The following is a 19663-nucleotide window of genomic DNA, read 5'->3' as shown; positions in this document are numbered from 1 at the left end:
CAAAAAGGTTGAAGTCCCCTGTACTACAGTATCACATCAGACAGTGCATTGTAGTATCCCTGAGGAAAAAATTCATTCGGTGCTTTAGGAGAGGAAGAATTCTCTAAACTAGTCCTAATGTACAGAATACAGGCCAATTAATAATACCTATAATATTAAAATCAACCGCAGGCGGTAGATCCTTCACCTATTTGGCACCTAAACTCTGGAACAATCTTCCTAGCATTATTTGGGAAGCAGACACACTCTGTCAGTTTAAATCTAGACTAAAAACGCATCTCTTTAATTTGGCATACACATAACACATTATCAATTTATATTTTCAAATCCATTGTTAATCCATTTTAATTTACATTCAATTAATAAATTGTAAAACTATCATTTATTTTTTAATTGTGGTTGGCATATTGTGGGCCGCATCTGCATTCGAGACGGGCTGCATACGATTGCAGAACCACTGCATTAAAGTTGGCATGAAGTGGAAGTTGCGATAGTCTTTTCTTCTCTACTGTGACGTCTATCTGAGTGAAACGGCATCTGAAATGAGAGGGCGGGACTTGATTTCGTCCTTCAGAAATTGATTGGATTGTTGGAAGTTGCTAACAAAATGGAGGCAGATCTGAATAGCCCAGCCCTTGCGCCATGGCATGTGACAGGAAGAGATGATGAGTTGTTTTGAGGGGGAGAGGTTAATGTTTTTGATTAAAGATTACGAAGGCACATACATTTTTTTTTTTTTTTAAATGAAGTGCACGGATAAATTAGAGTTGTCAATTTTGATTTCATGCCGAATTTAAAGGATTGTTAGGCAGCATAAATTAGGTCAGCTGGAACCAGGATCACTTCCTATAACACCAGATGTACTTGTTAATATTAGCAGATTAGTTTATCCAGAGGTTTACCGTAGTCAGCCGGATCCAGGCCATATCCAGATCAAATGGAGGACCTGCACCTAGACACAAGCACAACACATCTCTGAAATGTCAGTAGAGATCAACTCTCCCTTGTGAAGGCCTAACAGACACAACATGCTTGAGGCCATTTCACAAGATAAAACATGTTTAACAGCGTTATGAAATGCAAGCATACATATTAATATTTTCTTTATTTTGAGGCTTTTTAATTGTTCTGTCAAGTTTAAGATACAATCATTGCTCTGCTCTGTTAAACATGACTACATCCAAAGCAATCTGTTCAATCCATCTCTACTCTCCCAAAGCTCAATGCAACACTGCCACCTACTGGCAGAAAGAGCTCAATTTACAGTTTCAGGATGAGTCTTTTATCCAGATTTACTGATGAAAAAACACTATGATGATTCTGGAGCAGTTTGTTCTTTAGTGTGTTTCTTCTGGTGAGTATAAAAACTACCTAAATAAGTGAATCTCTCGCCGCAGATGGAGCAGCGGTAAGGTTTCTCTCCTGTATGAACTCGCTCATGAGTCTTCAGGACGTCTAATCGAGCGAACGCCTTGTCACACTGAGAACACTTGTACGGTCTTTCTCCTGTATGAATTCTCTGGTGATATTTTAAGGCACTATCTTTTCTGAAACTCTTCCCACAAACACTGCACTGACACGGTCTTTCTCCAGTGTGAATCCTCTGATGATGTTTAAAATGATGTGAATGAGCAAAGCTCTTCCCGCAGTAGGAGCACAGGTACGGTTTCTCTCCGGTATGAATCTTCTCGTGCTCTTTCAGCTGAGATGTGTGACGAAATCCTTTATTACAGTGTTTACACTGATATGGTTTATCCTCAGAGTGTGTTTTTTGGTGTGACTTTAGACAGCCTGTACTTGTAAAGTTTTTTCCACATTCACTGCACTGGTACGGCCTCTCATTGGTGTGAACACGCACATGGGCCTTCAGATTGGATGCGTACATGAATCTTCTCTCGCAGTGAGGGCACTTGTATGGCTTTTCACCCGTGTGGATTCGATTGTGAACAATAAGAATTTGTTTGGTTCTGTAATACTTGTTGCACTCGCTGCAATGGAAAGTCTTTTTGCTGTGTGTCTTCATATGAGCTTTTAGACTCATATAAGTGAAATAAACCTTCCCACACTGTTTGCAGTTAAACTCTTTCTTCGCTCTGTGCTCTTTTGTATGACGTCTCTTCTCTTCTAAGGTAGGAAAGCTGATGTCGCACATCTTGCAGGTGAAATCTTTCTGTTCTGTATGTGTTCTCTCATGTCTCGCTAAATGTCCCTGTGAACTCAATGTTTTCCCACAGGTGGAGCAGGAAAATCTCTTGACCTTCAGCTGATCTTTTGATGTTGAGGTTATTTCTTCATAAGGAGCTGAACTGCCATTCTCATCTGAAAAGAACAAAATGGTAATAAAATGTTACTTAAAACTAGTATGGAATTAAGTACATATCATTTACAGGTGCTAGTCATATAATTAGAATATCATCAAAAAGTTGATTTATTTCACTAATTCCATTCAAAAAGTGAAACTTGTATATTATATTCATTCATTACACACAGACTAATATATTTCAAAAGTTTACTTCTTTTAATTTTGATGATTATAAATGACAACTAAGGAAAATCCCAAATTCAGTATCTCAGAAAATTAGAATATTGTGAAAAGGTTCAATATTGAAGACACCTGGTGCCACACTCTAATCAGCTAATTAACTCAAAACACCTGCAAAGGCCTTTAAATGGTCTCTCAGTCTAGTTCTGTAGGCTACACAATCATGGGGAAGACCGCTGACTTGACAGTTGTCCAAAAGACGACCATTGACACCTTGCACAAGGAGGACAAGACACAAAAGGTCATTGCAAAAGAGGCTGGCTGTTCACAGAGCTCTGTGTCCAAGCACATTAATAGAGAGGCAAAGGGAAGGAAAAGATGTGGTAGAAAAAAGTGTACAAGCAATAGGGATAACCGCACCCTGGAGAGGATTGTGAAACAAAACCCATTCAAAAATGTGGGGGAGATTCACAAAGAGTGGACTGCAGCTGGAGTCAGTGCTTCAAGAACCACTACGCACAGACGTATACAAGACATGGGTTTCAGCTGTCGCATTCCTTGTGTCAAGCCACTCTTGAACAACAGACAGCGTCAGAAGCATCTAAAGACAAAAAGGACTGGACTGCTGCTGAGTGGTCCAAAGTTATGTTCTCTGATGAAAGTAAATTTGGCATTTCCTTTGGAAATCAGGGTCCCAGAGTCTGGAGGAAGAGAGGAGAGGCACACAATCCACGTTGCTTGAGGTCCAGTGTAAAGTTTCCACAGTCAGTGATGGTTTGGGGTACCATGTCATCTGCTGGTGTTGGTCCACTGTGTTTTCTGAGGTCCAAGGTCAACGCAGCTGTATACCAGGAAGTTCTAGAGCACTTCATGCTTCCTGCTGCTGACCAACTTTATGGAGATGCAGATTTTTTCAACAGGACTTGGCACCTGCACACAGTGCCAAAGCTACCAGTACCTGGTTTAAGGACCATGGTATCCCTGTTCTTAATTGACCAGCAAACTCGCCTGACCTTAACCCCATAGAAAATCTATGGGGTATTGTTTAGAGGAAGATGCGATATGCCAGACCCAACAATGCAGAAGAGCTGAAGACCACTATCAGAGCAACCTGGGCTCTCATAACACCTGAGCAGTGCCACAGACTGATCCACTCCATGCCACACCGCATTGCTGCAGTAATTCAGGCAAAAGGAGCCACAACTAAGTATTGAGTGCTGTACATGCTCATACTTTTCATGTTCATACTTTTCAGTTGGCCAAGATTTCTAAAAATCCTTTCTTTGTATTGGTCTTAAGTAATATTCTAATTTTCTGAGATACTGAATTTGGGATTTTCCTTAGTTCTCAGTTATAATCATCAAAATTAAAAGAAATAAACATTTGAAATATATCTGTCTGTGTGTAATGAATGAATATAATACACAAGTTTCACTTTTCGAATGGAATTAGTGAAATAAATCAACTTTTTGATGATATTCTAATTATATGACCAGCACCTGTATATTTTCTACCAAAGTAAAGCATCAATACACAAAACTGTATTTCCTGCCAGCTTTTTTTTAAAAAGTAAATTCAGGTGTCTTTCTAAAAAAGGACACTTGGAGACTCCAAAAGAACACAAATAACCAAATGATATGATACCATTTAATTTTATAAATTTATCCACACCAAAGCACCTATGAAGAAAAACTTTTCAGCATCCACAGTGTATAGAATCTACAGTGCAACAAGTCAAGTTGCAATACAGAGTCACGCGTGCTCACTGCACAACTCCAATATGTCATCACAGTCATCTTTACCTTGATCAAAATCCTCATTCATCAAAACTTTAATAGCGAGACACTGGTTTGCTTTATCCAGATGAGAAATCATCTCAGCTATTGCGTATCATTTGGCCATACAGCAGTGTTGCGTTCAGTCTGTATTTCACACGCGTGACGGCTCGCACTCCTCAGAATGATCACACAATATGGCAGAGTTTGTGTTTTATAGTGAAACAGACACTGGAATGAATGATTAACTGAAAACATGTGAATCTCTATTCTCTCTGCCATCTCTGACATTATAAGCCTGGTTTTCTTTACATTAGCGCTGTTTTGGACTGATTGTTTGAATGCATTTGGTTACTGAATCATTAAACTTAATACTGTCCAGGAGTTTAACGGCTTAAAATGATCTGATCGCAAACAGAGATGCGAAATCGGGTTAAAGGGTATTAAGAGAAATAAAGGGTATTTCCTCCTACCAGGGTTACAGGTGGTTGTGCCATTATAAGGGGCTTTTGCACCGGATAGTTCTAGTTATAAGAACTAGCCACCAGTTTGGTTACCCAAAAACTAAAAGTTCCCCTAGGGCCGATTTCCTGGTTGCATTCACAAAGGCAGTAGAAACTCTGCAGTGACGAAAGCTGCACCTGTTGTTGTGACTTTTATTTTGACAGTGCGAAGAACGTTTACATTAATCAGGCACAAAATTATGACCACCTTCCTAATATTGTGTTGCCTTTTGCTGTCAAAACAGCCCTGACCCATGGAGGCATGGACTCCTCTAGACCCCTGAAGGTGTGCTGTGGTATCTGCACCAAGATGTTAGCAGCAGATCCTTTAAGTCCTGTAAGTTGAGGTGGATCCTCCATGGATTGGACTGGTTTGTTCAGCACATCCAACAGATGCTCGATTGGATTGAGATCTGGGCAACTTGGAGGCCAAGTCAACACCTCAAACTCACTGTTGTGCTCCTCAAACCATTCCTGAACCATTTTTGCTTTGTGGCAGGAGCATTATCCTGCTGAAAGATGTCACAGTCACCTGGGAATACCGTTTCCATGAAAGGGTGTACATGGTCTCAACAATGCTTAGGTAGGTGGTACGTGTCAAAGTAACATCCACATGGATGGCAGGACCCAAGGTTTCCCAGCAGAACATTGCCCAAAGCAACACACTGCCTCCGCCGGCTTGCCTTCTTCCCATAGTGCATCCTGGTGCCATGTGTTCCCCAGGTAAGCCACGCACACGCACCCGGCCATCCACGTGATGTAAAAGAAAACGTGATTCATCAGACCAAGCCACCTTCTTCCATTGCTCCGTGGTCCAGTTCTGATGCTCACGTGTCCACTGTTGGTGCTTTCGGCGGTGGACAGGGGTCAGCATGGGCACCCTGACTGGTCTGCAGCTATGCAGCTCCATACACAACAAACTGATGCACTGTGTATTCTGACACCTTTCTATCAGAACCAGCATTAACTTCTTGAGCAATTGGAGCTACAGGAGCTCGTCTGTTGGATCGGACCACACGGGCCAGCCTTCAATGAGTCTTGTCCGCCCATGACCCTGTCTCCGGTTCACCACTGTTCCTTCATTGGAGCACTTTTGATAGATACTGACCACTGCAGACCGGGAACACCCCACAAGAGCTGCAGTTTTGGAGATGCTCTGACCCAGTCGTCTAGCCATCACAATTTGGCCCTTGTCAAACTCACTCAAACCCTTACGCTTAGTCTCCATACGCTCTATTACTTTATGGTACCACAAACAGAAGTTGTGTTGGACAGAATTGTATTGGTGTTACTTAGAGTTTTCAAAAGTACCGACTTTTGTATAAATCAGGTACTGAAATTTTAAAAATGTGATGCTTTGTTTGAGCGCTGTTAAGGGGATTCGTAAACACCTCTGAGACACCAGAGACTTATATTACATCTTATATTACAAAGGGGAATTATAGGTGCCCTTTAATGAATCATTCATTTATCATCATATAAAAATTCTGTAATATCTGTCTATATTTGTCTACTTCTAGGGCAGAAAAAATGAATAAAACAAAAATTGCGATGCAGCTCATAATACAGTGTTTTCAACACGACGGTTCAGAGTAACTACTTTTTCCCAAATTGTTGAGCCCTACTATCATTTGCCATAACAAAAGTTCATAAAAGGAAGAAAAATACCTGAAGGAATGAAGTCATCATCCTCAACATTGTTTCCTTCATCATCATCACTAGTATTCTGATCTTCATCCTCCTCCTCATTATAATCATCATCTTCATCCTCCTCTTCCTCCTCATGTCTCTGTTGTTGTTCCTCTGCTGTGTTTTTTTCTCCTTTGCTCTCTATCAGGTTCCTGCAGTCCACCAGTTTGACGGAGCACATCTTCAGCGGCGTCTGCAGCATCTGCTGTTCTCCAGCGTTACAGTCAGAGGTTTGATCAGCGGATCCATGATCCTGAGCGTCAGTATAACACAGTAAAGTGAGGCTGAGCTCTGAGTCCTGTGTGTCTCTGGATCTCCAGACTGAATCCTGAGCTTCTGTCCCATCAGTCACACACACTGAAACCTTCTCCAGATCCTGACAAACACAAATAAACAACAACCTGTTGATATTAGCCTCATTACTCAGCAGTTATCTCTAGTGGTTATATTGGTGATTAGATTCGCATATTTTGCTGCTGGTTTAATTTGAGGTGTACATAAGTGAGAAGCTAACAAAACTTTGGTTTGATTGAGCTGAAGGATGAACCGCTCAAACCTCTCTGTTGGGTTTGTCTCCTCTTTCTCTCAGCTTTGCCTCCAGTGACGCCACCTCTTTCTTCAGCTGACAGATTTCACTGATGAAATCCTCAATATCCAGCATGGACAGATCAGTTCCTACTGATTTACAGCAGATCACATCCATCTGCGCTTTCATGCTCAACATCTGAACACAAACACATCATCATTACTAAAAGACGCATTTATAATCGACCGACACTTATCAAACTCAAAATGATTGTTTACAATTATGAACGAGAGCAGAACTACACAGAATGAAGAAAATGATTGTAATTTCTTAGAATATTAAGAAATATCGATATCAGATATAAATGAACATGAATAGGTCAGTTTAGTTTTGTTATTGAAAGAATATCATAACACATCTAAATTTTAAATTTAGCTGCCATTTTAATAAAATGAATGTCGGGCACTGAAAATTAAACTTGTTAACTAAATATCAGTTAAAACACTGCTGTAGTCAGTAACGTTAATGGTAAATCTATTAATTATGATTTTATTACAAATATCTAAGTTATACTGTGCAGTAGAATCATGGTTAAACACTTCATTTAAGCTCTTTAAAAAACTAAAGTCAGAAAATCTACAATCACATAAACAGTAAATACACACCGTCACAGTGCAGCAGCTTCTTTCTTTCTTCATGGTTTTACCGGCGGACTGGAGAGTATCAGAGCGCCCCCTACAGGATGCTGTAACACCTGCTCACAGCAAACTCTCTCCGTCTTTTTCTCAATCAAAAATAACCTTGAATTCCAGAGGTGTAGCAACGAATGTTAAAATAACGCCCAAACCGTCAGCTACAACAACATAAACGACACAATTGTTTTGTTAAACTCAATGACGTGGATATGCATGTTATTTTTGTACTCCTGATGCTCACTGCACCATTCGTGTCACGTTCATAAATCAGTTCAGCTCACATGAACTGAGGAAAATAATTGTAATTTCTTGCCCTGTACCTTCTGTCATGTTTTCAGTAAGATTTTAATAACAGCTAAAAGACGCTGTGGTTGAGTTTAGTGTTTTTACATGCAATTAATATACCTGATAAATATACTTTAAAACTGTATCTGACAATGATCTGGGTAGTTGACAAATAGGCAGTAAAATTTGCTTTTTTTTGGTAAAACACAATTTTTTAAGAAAAAATACATAATTTTGTAGTGCTAAGTGTGATGTTTGAGAAAATATGAGGGGTCACTAACTTTATCAATTCTTTCACTTTTTTTAATTGTAAAGTCAATGTGTACTATGGTAAACTCTTAATAATATACACATAGCATGAGAGCGATTTATCTTCATTGTTAGACACTTATTTTCATATGGTGCTATTATTTAATATGTGAGTCATTCCTGGGATTCGACGTCTTTTGGAATTACACAGTAGAAATTAAATATAACAATAATATTTATTTAAATAAAGCAATATAATCCAGTAGTAGAAATACAGAGTGTATATATAAAACGTATAGTAGATAATTGTTACATTCCCTTTTTGTCTAGGGGTGGCAGGGGAGTAACATTACTCCCCTCTTCAAGCTTTTATTTACAAAGACTCTTGTACAGCAGTTAAGGATAAGGTTGATAAAAGTAATGACAACTCAAAAAGAAATTATGATAAGATGCTTTAAGCTTCAGGAACCAAAATAACAAACAAAATGTAAGCTAGCTGGGACTAAGGCAGGGGTGGGGAACGTTGATACTGGAGGGCCATTGTCCTGCAGAGTTTAGCTCCAAACCTAATTAAACACACCTGAAGCTAATCAAGGTCTTCAGGATTATGAAGGCCCTGTCCCAAATGGCACACTTCTATGCACTTTCGGTCTTGTGGACTTACAATGGCTGCCGCGTGCATGTGTCCATTGATTCCATGAGACCGTACGGTGTCCCATTTGTTAATTTTAGGCTTCAGAAGGGTGTTCGCGAGTGCCCCCTTTGCGGCCAATATGTACCCTCGATGCACACTTTTGCTGACCCTACACTGGTGCAAGCTCCACGGCAGACTTCTTCCCTGACAGTCAAAGCAACTTTACGTCACGAAAGTGCGGACTCTAAGGAAGGCCGTGAGTGTTTAGGGTGCCATTTGGGACAGGGCCTAAAGTTACAGGCAGGTGAGTGTTTTTTTAGGGTTGGAGCTAAACTCTGCAGGACAATGGCCCTCCAGAATCAACGTTCCCCACCTCTGGACTATGGGAATCTAATTAACCTATTAAACGAAAAATCTAAATAAACAACAGATCCCTCCCCTGACTACCTTACTATCCCAAATACTGGAGAAAAGCAAGTGTTAGTAGAAACAACAGTGGCACCGCCTCCTTACTGCATTTGCAGGCAACAATAATGGAGCTATTACACACCAAGCTTTCTCTGCCACTACAGCAGGTACAACAGGCTTTCTTAAAGAAAGCTCAGTGCACACAACATCCAACAAAGTCTGGGAAAGCAGACAGGCCATTCTCTCTCTGGTGAACAGCCAGTTCCCTCTGTTCAAATGCAAGCTCCTCTACGAGAAAAAGGTGGCATCACGTACAAACATGTTCAAAATTCACAGATCATTTGTCAGCACAATTGGTATTGGACAACGCATCCGCTTTTACATTTTCTGAGCCCTTCTTATGATGAATTTCTAAGGTGTACTCTGGCACAATGAAGGACCAGCACATCAGGCATTGATTAGAATTGCACATTTGATATAAGAAGATTAGGGGATTGTGGTCGGTATAAATTAACACTGGGGAACAACCACCTCCAACATAAACTTCAAAATGTTGCAAAGCCTAAAGAAGAGCTAAGGTTTCCTTCTCTATGGTGCTATAATGCTGCTGACACTTGGAGAGTTTTCTGGAGAAGTAGCATACTGGGTGGTCTACTCCAGAGGAATCTTCCTGCAGTAGGACTGCTCCTACCCAAGTTGCACTGGCATCAATCAGTAGTTTAAAAGGCAGGGTGAAGTTTGGGGCAGTAAGCACAGGGGCATTACAAATAATGTCCTTTACAGCAGAAAAAGCATCAGCACACTCCATATAAACTTCTTAGAGGGACTCAGGAGGTTAGTTAATGGAGAGACTACAGTGGCGATATTCTCACAAAATCCTCTGTAGTAGCCCGCCATTCCCAAAAATCGTTGCAACTCTCGTTTTTTAAAGGGAAACTGGAAACTCTAGAAAGTTTAGCTTCCACTGGGTGAACTTGACCATGACCAACTTTCACACCTAAGTAAGTTACAAGAAGTTCAAAGAGACAGTGGGCTAGGTGTGTGGGGTCCAAAGTGATTTTTTATCCCTTGTTCTCACTCTGGGGGTGTAGAGGTCTTTGAGTTTGGGCAGGGGGGAACTTGTTTGGGGACTGTCCGTTGTAGTCTACTCATGTCTGATTTGGTGGCTGAACCAAATCAGATAGTTATAGATCAGGGGTAGGCAAGTTCGGTCCTAGAGAGCCGCTGTCCTGCTGAGTTTAGCTCCAACCTTAATCAAACACACCTGAACAAGCTAATCAAGCTCTTCAGGATTACTAAGGCTATAGGCAGCTGAAGGTTTTTTTTCAGGGTTGGAGCTAAACTCTGCAGGACGGCGGCTCTCTAGGACGGAACTTGCCTACCCCTGTTATAGATGAACACAGGCCAGACTCAATGATAGCTGAGTAGACCTGTTTCAACAGCTTCTGTGGCATGTTGAACTTCCTCAGCTGGGCCTCTGCTGGGCCTTTTTCACCATGGAGTCAATGTGATTGTCCCACTTCAGGTCTTGAGAGATGGTGGTACCCAGGAACTCCACTGCCTCCACTTCACACAGAGCTGTTCATGATGGTGAGTGGAGGGAGTTCTGGGCTGTTCCTCCTGAAGTCCACTATCATCTCCACTGGTTTGAGCGTGTTCAGCTCCAGGTTGTTGTGACTGCACCAGTCTTACGGGTTTGGAACGACATGAGGGTGAGTAATTAATGACAGAAATTTCTTTTTTGGGTAATTAAACCTTTAATGCGAGTGAGGAGAAGTTAGTTTTGGACGAGTCGTATACCTCTCGGATTTCATCAAAAATGAAGATGAACGAAGGTCTTACAGGTGAGGACCGACATGGGGTGAGTAAATAATGACAGAATTTTCATTTTTAGGTGAATTAAACCTTTAATGCAGGTGAGGAGAACTTAGTTTTTTGCCCTGATGTGGTGTTGTCATATTTTACAGTTAATATTACTGCTAAAAGAAGCTGTGGCTAATGTTTTTTTTACTGATGAAAGTTAACTATGATGATTCTGGTGCAGTTTGTTCTTTAGTGTGTTTCTTCTGATGGGTCTGAAAACTACCTAAATAAGCGAATCTCTCGCCGCAGATGGAGCAGCGGTAAGGTTTCTCTCCTGTATGAACTCGCTCATGAGTCTTCAGGACGTCGGATCGAGCGAAAGTCTTGTCACACTGAGAACACTTATACGGTCTTTCTCCTGTATGAATCCTCTTGTGCATGGCTAATTTAATGTTTTGCTTGAAACTCTTCCCACAAACGCTGCAGTGATACGGTCTTTCTCCAGTGTGAACTCTCAGATGAACACCGTGTTGAGCCTGATCAAAAAAGCTCTTCCCGCAGTAGGAGCACAGGTACGGTTTCTCTCCGGTGTGAGTCCTCTCATGATGAATCAAATTACATTTTTGACGGAAACATTTATCACAGTGTGAACACTGATATGGTTTCTCCTCAGAATGTATTTTTTGGTGTGATCTTAGAGAACTTGAGTCCTTACAGGTTTTCCCACATTCACTGCACTGATACGGCCTCTCATTGGTGTGAACACGCACATGGGTCTTCAGATGGGGTTTGTGGTTGAAGCTCTTCTCACAGTGAGGGCACTTATACGGCTTTTCACCCGTGTGGATTCTCATATGAGCATCGAGATTCCCTTTGGTGCCGAATCGCATGTCGCATTCGCTGCAGTGGTAAGGCTTTTCGCCCGTGTGGGTTCGCTTATGAACAGCAAGATTTGACTTGCTGTTGAAATACTTGTCACATTCGCTGCAGTGGAAAGGCTTTTCCCCAGTGTGCCTCTTCATGTGAACTCTCATATTAGAAGGAGTGGTGAAAAAATCCTTCCCGCACTGTTCACAGTGAAACTCCTTCTTCACGGTGTGCTCTTTTGAATGACGTCTCCTCTCTTCTAAGGTAGGAAAGCTGATGTTGCATATCTTGCAGGTGAAATCTTTCTGTTCTGTGTGTTTTCTCTCATGTCTCGCTAAATAACCCTGTGAACTCAATGTTTTCCCACAGGTGGAGCAGGAAAATCTCTTGACCTTCAGCTGATCTTTTGATGTTGAGGTTATTTCTTCATCAGAAGATGAACTGCCATTCTCATCTGAAAAGAACAAAATGGCACTAAAATGTTACTTAAAAATTAAAATGAACACAATGAGATTAAATTAATCATTCACTTATCATCATATAAAATGTTATAACACCTGTCTATATTTGTGACCCGTGCTGGTGAGTCACAATTTTTCAAAAAATAGTTTTATAGAGTCAGCAAATTCAGTTTTGAGAAAAATCGACTAAAAGTTTTCTGAAGATTCCAAAAGAAAATCACCAGCAAACACACACACACACACATATATATATATATATATATATAACTTTTTTTCCCCATTATTCCACAATTGATTAACATTAATGAAACAGACAGCCTATATATTAAGACCTACTGTACCACACATATCTAATATAATGTTACACATCACATGTTCTTCCCCTAGTTAACCAAACATTCACTTAAGACACAACAGATAGTGTGTGAATACTCCCAAGACAGATTGTTTTGAAAATGACATTTCATTGGTTCAGACTCATGCCATCGAGAATTCGCTATGAATATTCGCTAAGTTGAAATGCTGTGCTTTAAAACAATACCAAACTTGTGATGATGGAAGCACCGGTCATTGAGAAGCGAACAGAGAAAAACAACATTCTTAATGGACAAAGGAAAGGTACGGCTCTCAGAAAATCTACAAATAAAGATACTTTAGATGTTTAATTGCTATTTGGAGCATTAGAATCACTAGACAAAGACTTAATGAACTAATTTTTGTGAAAATCTCCAAGTCTACCATTTACAGTTTTCACTTGTTTTGCCTGTAGCTCGAAATTAGTCTGCACATGCCGATTCATTCTGCCAGCACGAGTTACATTTGTCTATTTCTTCTAGGGCTGAAAAATGTTGTGAAGTTGTGATGCAGCTCATGATACAGTGTTTTCAACATGTCGGTTCACAGTAACTAATGTCTGCACCTGCTGATTTAGGAACCCCCCCAATCATTTGCCAAGAAGAAACATACCTGAAGGAACGAAGTCATCATTATCATCATTCCCATAATCCTCATTATTTCCTTCATCATCATCATCATCATCATCATCATTATTCTGATCATCTACATCCTCCTCCTCCTCATTATAATCATCAATCCCATCTTCTTCCTCCTCCTCATGTCTCTGTTGTTGTTCCTCTGCTGTGGTTTTTATCAGGTTCCTGCAGTCCACCAGTTTGACGGAGCACATCTTCAGCGGCGTCTGCAGCATCTGCTGTTCTCCAGCGTTACAGTCAGAGGTTTGATCAGTGGATCCATGATCCTGAGCGTCAGTATAACACAGTAAAGTGAGGCTGAGCTCTGAGTCCTGTGTGTCTCTGGATCTCCAGACTGAATCCTGAGCTTCTGTCCCGTCAGTCACACACACTGAAACCTTCTCCAGATCCTGACAAACACAAATAAACAACAACCTGTTGATATTAGCCTCATTACTCAGCAGTTATCTCTAGTGGTTATATTGGTGATTAGATTAGCATATTTTGCTGCTGGTTTAATTTGAGATGTGCATAAGAAGTGAGAAGCTAACAAAACTTTGGTTTGATTGAGCTGAAGGATGAAATGAGCCGCTCAAACCTCTCTGTTGGGTTTGTCTCCTCTTTCTCTCAGCTTTGCCTCCAGTGACGCCACCTCTTTCTTCAGCTGACAGATTTCACTGATGAAATCCTCAATATCCATCATGGACAGATCAGTTCCTACTGATTTACAGCAGATCACATCCATCTGCGCTTTCATGCTCAACATCTGAACACAAACACACCATCATTACTAAAAGACGCATTTATAATTGACTGACACTTAACAAACTCAAAATGATAGTTTACAATTATGACCGAACTACACATAATGAAGAAAATTATTGTAATTTGTTAGAATTTTAAGAAATATTAATTTATAAACGTACATGATTAGGTCCGTCTGTTTAGTTTGTAAGAATATCAAACATATAGCATTTAAATTTAGCAGCTGTATTTGATAAATCGGTAGCACTTTATTTTACAGTACGTGTACTTTCCTGGTACATATATAGTAATTATATTGTACATACAGGTAAAAGAGTGGTAACACAAGGTACTTACCTGACATGTATGTACATGGGAACTAATAAGAAACACTGCTGTACTTTCCAATGGTACATACATGGTAGCTACTTTGTACCTATAGACAAGTGTCGGGTAATAACAGGTGCTTACTTATAGTGTCTGTATATGATAACTAACAGACACATTACTGTACTTACTAATGGTACGTACATGGTGAATATTTTGTACTTACAGACAAGTGTGGGTAATAACAGGCACTTATTTATGGTAACTTGTAAGACACATTACTGTACTTACTAGTGGTATATACATGGTAATTATGTTGTACTCACGGCCAAGTGTGGACACAAATAACAGACACTTACTTAACTACTGTGAAACAAATGTGCTTACCAAAATGATACACTGCAGTAACTATACAGCACTTCATAGTGTTAATACTTATCAAGTAGTCCTTTTAAGCAAGGCTTTTGACACATGACAACTGAGTATACCAAGTACAGTAGTGTTACTGATCTGTATGTATGTCATCAAAATACCCCTATTAAGTGAATTATTGTCCTGTAAAGATTAGGCAGTACTCAAGAATCTTGTACCATGCTCATTCCTCACCCTAAGTAATGTGTAACTTACACATTAACTAACTGGTATATTCACTAGTACGTTCATAAGTACATGTAAATAGGACTGTAAAATAAAGTGAGCCCTTGTACAACATTACATAGGAATTACCAGCTCTTACCAGGTGTAACTTACACATTAACTAACTGGTATATTCACTAGTACGTTCATAATAAGTACATGGAAATAGGACTGTAAAATAAAGTGAACCCTTGTGCATAAACATTACATAGGAATTACCGTGATCTCATGAGAATACATGTGTATTTTTACATAAAATGTGGTTTAACCACACCTACGTTTTCATACACACAAAAACATACATTACCTATTAACAGCAATAATAAATCATGTAACGTAAAGTTTGAATGTAAATGAATTCCCCTGTAATAAAATCATGGGATTAATGTTTTAAATCTGTTGTATGTATTCAATTGTCATATCAATACATGTTTTCAGTCACATTTTTTGAATACAGTTCACTCATCTGCTTAATATGAAATAACATTTCTGTTCGTGACTTGTAATATTTAGTTTGTTTGCTGTGAGACACAGAATATGTTTTCTCCTATGCAGCGACTGACAATACAATCATAAGATACATCAAAACACAACATATATTCACAAATCACACCCATTTTATTTGTTTGCTGTACTCCATATCTTTAGAATCCATATGTTTGTGAGGAACAGATCCAAATTCAGCCCTTTATCCATAAATCTTCATCTTCATTCTCAGCAGCGACGTCACAGTCAAAGCTCGCGCTCGTTATAATTTAAATTTGAAAGTAGCGCCACCCTCGAGAAGCGTTACGACATGGTTTACGTCACTGATATCGAACGCTCATTGGCTCTCACCTGCTTCGTCACAGATTGCGACATGCCGTGTTTCAGTGAATTGACATTTGAATGAGTGCGCGCCTTCACGTAGAGAAGCCGGATTCATCATATTCTGCTGTGTAAAAAACTATTATTTACCGCCAGAGAGGAGTGCGACTCATCATCATTTGAACTACTTTTGGTACGACATTTTCGTAATAAATAAATTGTTGTGATTACGCTTGTTTGTCTGTCATTCTTTTATTTAAAACAGTACAGAGTTTTAATAAATGTTTATGGGTTACTTTAAAGGTAGGTGTAGGATTAGCAGCTCAAAATATCGTTTTGATGTTATATTTTTAATAAAATTATCATTTTCATTTACAAAAATGTACGTTTTGTGTCTTTGAAAGGTACGTATGCTCTTACCAGGTGTAACTTACACATTAACTGGTATACTGGTAATTAACTGGTATATTCACTAGTACGTTCATAATAAGTACATGGAAATAGGACTGTAAAATAAAGTGAACCCTTGTACATAAACATTACATAGGAATTACCAGCTCTTACCAGGTGTAACTTACGCATTAACTAACTGGTATATTCACTAGTACGTTCATAATAAGTACATGGAAATAGGACTGTAAAATAAAGTGAGCCCTTGTACATAAACATTACAAAGGAATTACCAGCTCTTACCAGGCGTAACTTACGCATTAACTAACTGGTATATTCACTAGTACGTTCATAATAAGTACATGGAAATAGGACTGTAAAATAAAGTGAGCCCTTGTACATAAACATTACATAGGAATTACCAGCTCTTTAACCTTTGCAATAATAAGCTTTTTAGACAATTAGTAAGTACAGTAATGTGTCTTACAAGTTACCATAAATAAGTGCTTGTTATTATTCACACTTGTCTGTAAGTACAAAATATTTACCATGTACATACCATTAGTAAGTACAGTAATGTGTCTGTTAGTGACCATATACGGACACTATAAGTAAGCACCTGTGATTACCCGACACTTGTCTATAGGTACAAAGTAGTTACCATGTATGTACCATTGGAAAGTACAGCAGTGTTTCTTATTAGTTCCCATGTACATACATGTCAGGTAAGTACCTTGTGTTACCACTCTTTTACCTGTATGTACAATATAATTACTATATATGTACCAGGAAAGTACACGTACTGTAAAATAAAGTGCTACCGATACATTTTTAAAGTAAACACGTACACGTGTTATTTGTACTAGTTTCAAGATCCTTAAATGTCCAGCACTGAAAATTAAACCTAACTATGGTTTTACAAATATCAGTTAAAACACAGCTGCTGTAGTCAGTAATGGTAAATCTGTTTACTATGATTTTATTACAAATATCTAAGTTGAACTATGCTGTAGTATCAATGTTAACTCTATATTATGATTAAATAGTGAGGAAATGCTTCATTTAAGCTCTTTAAAACACTAAAGACATAAAATCTACAATCACATAAACAGTTAAATACACACCGTCTCAGTGCAGCAGCTTCGTTTTTTCTTCGTGGTTTTACCGGCGGACTGAAGAGCGTCAGAGCGCCCCCTACAGGCTCCTGTAACACCTGCTCACAGCAAACTCTCTCCGTCTTTTTCTCAATCAAAAATAACCTTGAATTCCAGAGGTGTAGATGTGAAAATAACACCCAAACCATCAGCTACAATAACCTATACGAAACGATTTTTTTTAAAACTCAATGACGTGGTGATGAGAAGTTTTTAGCTGTTATTTTTGTACATGTCATTCGTGTCCTGTTTTACTGCATAATCAGTTCAGCTCACATGAACTAAAAAAATAAAATAAATGTAATTTCTTGCCCTGTTTAGAGGGTATGCATCCCTCAGCAGGACTGAGTGGCAAAATAACCTGCTGCATGACTGGATTTAATAGGGGAAACTGCGAAAACGCGAGTAAAACAAACGATTACACTAAATGTTGGACTCGAAATGTTCCTTATAACATGTCAAAACCTAACCCATGGATATTGGCATGCAGCCAAGAGTCGCTTTTCCTGACATTTATGTGCCTGATTTCGACGCCGGGGAAATACATAAAGCAAATCTGCCTGTGAACATTTTCTACAATATAGGCCTAGGTATGTCTAAATATGGGTGATCACTTGTATCAATGTTATATATCGTCTAGCCCTAAAACTTGAATAGTTTTTGACAGTGTTTATTTAAAAACACCCAATTATGCAGAATATAGGCTGGTTTAATTGATGAATTTGAATTGGGTACGATTTTACCTCAAAATCCAATATTATGACACAAAATGATAACTGCAAATCTATGCTTCTCTTCCTGGAGTCTATTATGTGAATTACAGCGATCCATTTGCTTTTTTCTGTAGTTTTCGGCAGTCTGTAAAAATATACCTCAGATTTTGTCAAAGCTATTTGTACAGTCAATCGCAAAGCTCTTCCGTTTTGGATGTGTATTGTGTTTTTCGTGGCATTCACGCTGACAACCAATGCTGCCGCTCAGTCTTTTTGCCACTCAGTGGGCGTAACCGCAGTCGTAGCGGCCGTCAGTGACGTCACGTGCATACCCTCTATTGCCATGTTTTCAGTAAGATTTGAATTACTGCTAAAAGAATATGTGGCTGACTGAGTTTTGTGTTTTCACATGAGATCAATATACCAGATGAAATCTATCAGACCCTTATATGCACATTAAATAGATGTTATGTGGGTCATTTCTGGGATTCTTTTGTGTCCAGTAGCGGAGCAAGAGGTGTCCGCAAGCACAGGTTTCTGCAGGACAGTAATGATCAGTGGGCGAAGCCATAAACAGAGGGGCGTTTTTGAGAGCGTTACCTAATTTGCCCACATCAGTGTGGGTAGGGTTTAGGGGTGGGGTCGGATGAAGGGGATCATTTTCATTGCATGATATATAAACACCCACCAGTTGGAAAACACATGCGTACGAGTCAAATGAAGCATACTTTTCAAAGCTGTGCATTCAACTGTATGCGTACACTAGCGAATGCGTAAAAAAAACTAAGTATACCCAGGGCTTAATGGACAGCGCGCATACTCTTTTGCGTCGCATATAAATATTTCTGGCTTATACAGTGATCATAATCCACATCGGATCACAAACAGAAGTTATTTCAAACAGTCGCTGCTGTCTGAAAGTGTGTTTTGAGCTAAAATGATTTTATAAGTCTTTAATGCTGATGTTAGCTGGTATATGAAATCATCCGTTGCTCTGCCGTCTCCAGACTCAGATAAACTTCACCTTTGTTCTTAAACACAAGTCCGAGCTGGCCCGCTTTGAACCAAGGCGTGCCAAAATACCCTGACCGTTAGCCCTGAGGACGCCTGATCAAGCCCTGGAAGTGACAGTGGAAATTGACTGGTATTGACATGCACTAGTATGCCGCTTTGGCCCGACAGTGGAAATGCAGCTAATGTGATTGTCCTACTTCAGGTCCTGAGAGATGGTGGTGCCCAAGAACTCCACTGCCTCCACTTCACACAGAGCTGTTCATGATGGTGAGTGGAGGGAGTTCTGGGCTGTTCCTCCTAAAGTCCACTATCATCTCCACTGGTTTGAGCATGTTCAGCTCCAGGTTGTTGTGACTGCACCAGACAGCCAGCTGTTCAACCTCCAGTCTATAAGCAGACTCTTCACCATTTTTCTTACATCTTCCAGGTTCTACATCAGAACGGCGACTCATTATTGTCCGGCTCCTGCGTCAGCATCACACTCATGCGTCGTGCTGATCACGTGATCAGCTTCGGCCAATACTGATCTG

At 39.7% G+C, this 19663-nt stretch overlaps 2 protein-coding genes across 3 annotated transcripts; both read right to left on the bottom strand.

The window, feature by feature from the left end:
• Window positions 1–1086: 1086 nt before the first annotated feature.
• LOC125271123 (zinc finger protein 501-like) lies at window positions 1087–10541 on the bottom strand. 2 transcript variants are annotated; one of them, XM_048195104.1, is made up of 4 exons: window positions 7641–10541; window positions 7006–7173; window positions 6429–6777; window positions 1087–2319 (listed from the first exon to the last, which is right to left on the bottom strand). In XM_048195104.1, exons 1-4 carry the CDS (start codon window positions 7671–7673, stop codon window positions 1310–1312), a joined length of 1560 nt encoding a protein of 519 aa, XP_048051061.1. In that variant the 5' UTR covers window positions 7674–10541; the 3' UTR covers window positions 1087–1309. The 2 variants fall into 2 exon arrangements, with proteins under 2 accessions (XP_048051061.1, XP_048051060.1); XM_048195103.1 differs by having other exon boundaries at window positions 6429–6825; window positions 7641–10529.
• Window positions 10542–11133: 592 nt separating this feature from the next.
• Window positions 11134–19585, bottom strand: LOC125271111 (zinc finger protein OZF-like). The gene is made up of 4 exons (XM_048195089.1): window positions 17377–19585; window positions 13947–14114; window positions 13344–13758; window positions 11134–12370 (listed from the first exon to the last, which is right to left on the bottom strand). The coding sequence occupies exons 2-4, from the start codon at window positions 14112–14114 to the stop codon at window positions 11271–11273; spliced, it is 1683 nt and encodes a 560-aa protein (XP_048051046.1). The 5' UTR covers window positions 17377–19585; the 3' UTR covers window positions 11134–11270.
• Window positions 19586–19663: the final 78 nt, after the last annotated feature.

Source organism: Megalobrama amblycephala, linkage group LG7, assembly GCF_018812025.1.
Source record: "Megalobrama amblycephala isolate DHTTF-2021 linkage group LG7, ASM1881202v1, whole genome shotgun sequence".
NCBI lineage: Eukaryota > Metazoa > Chordata > Actinopteri > Cypriniformes > Xenocyprididae > Megalobrama > Megalobrama amblycephala.
Note: the sequence above shows the minus strand (reverse complement) of the source record. Positions and strands in the feature narration are given on the sequence as shown.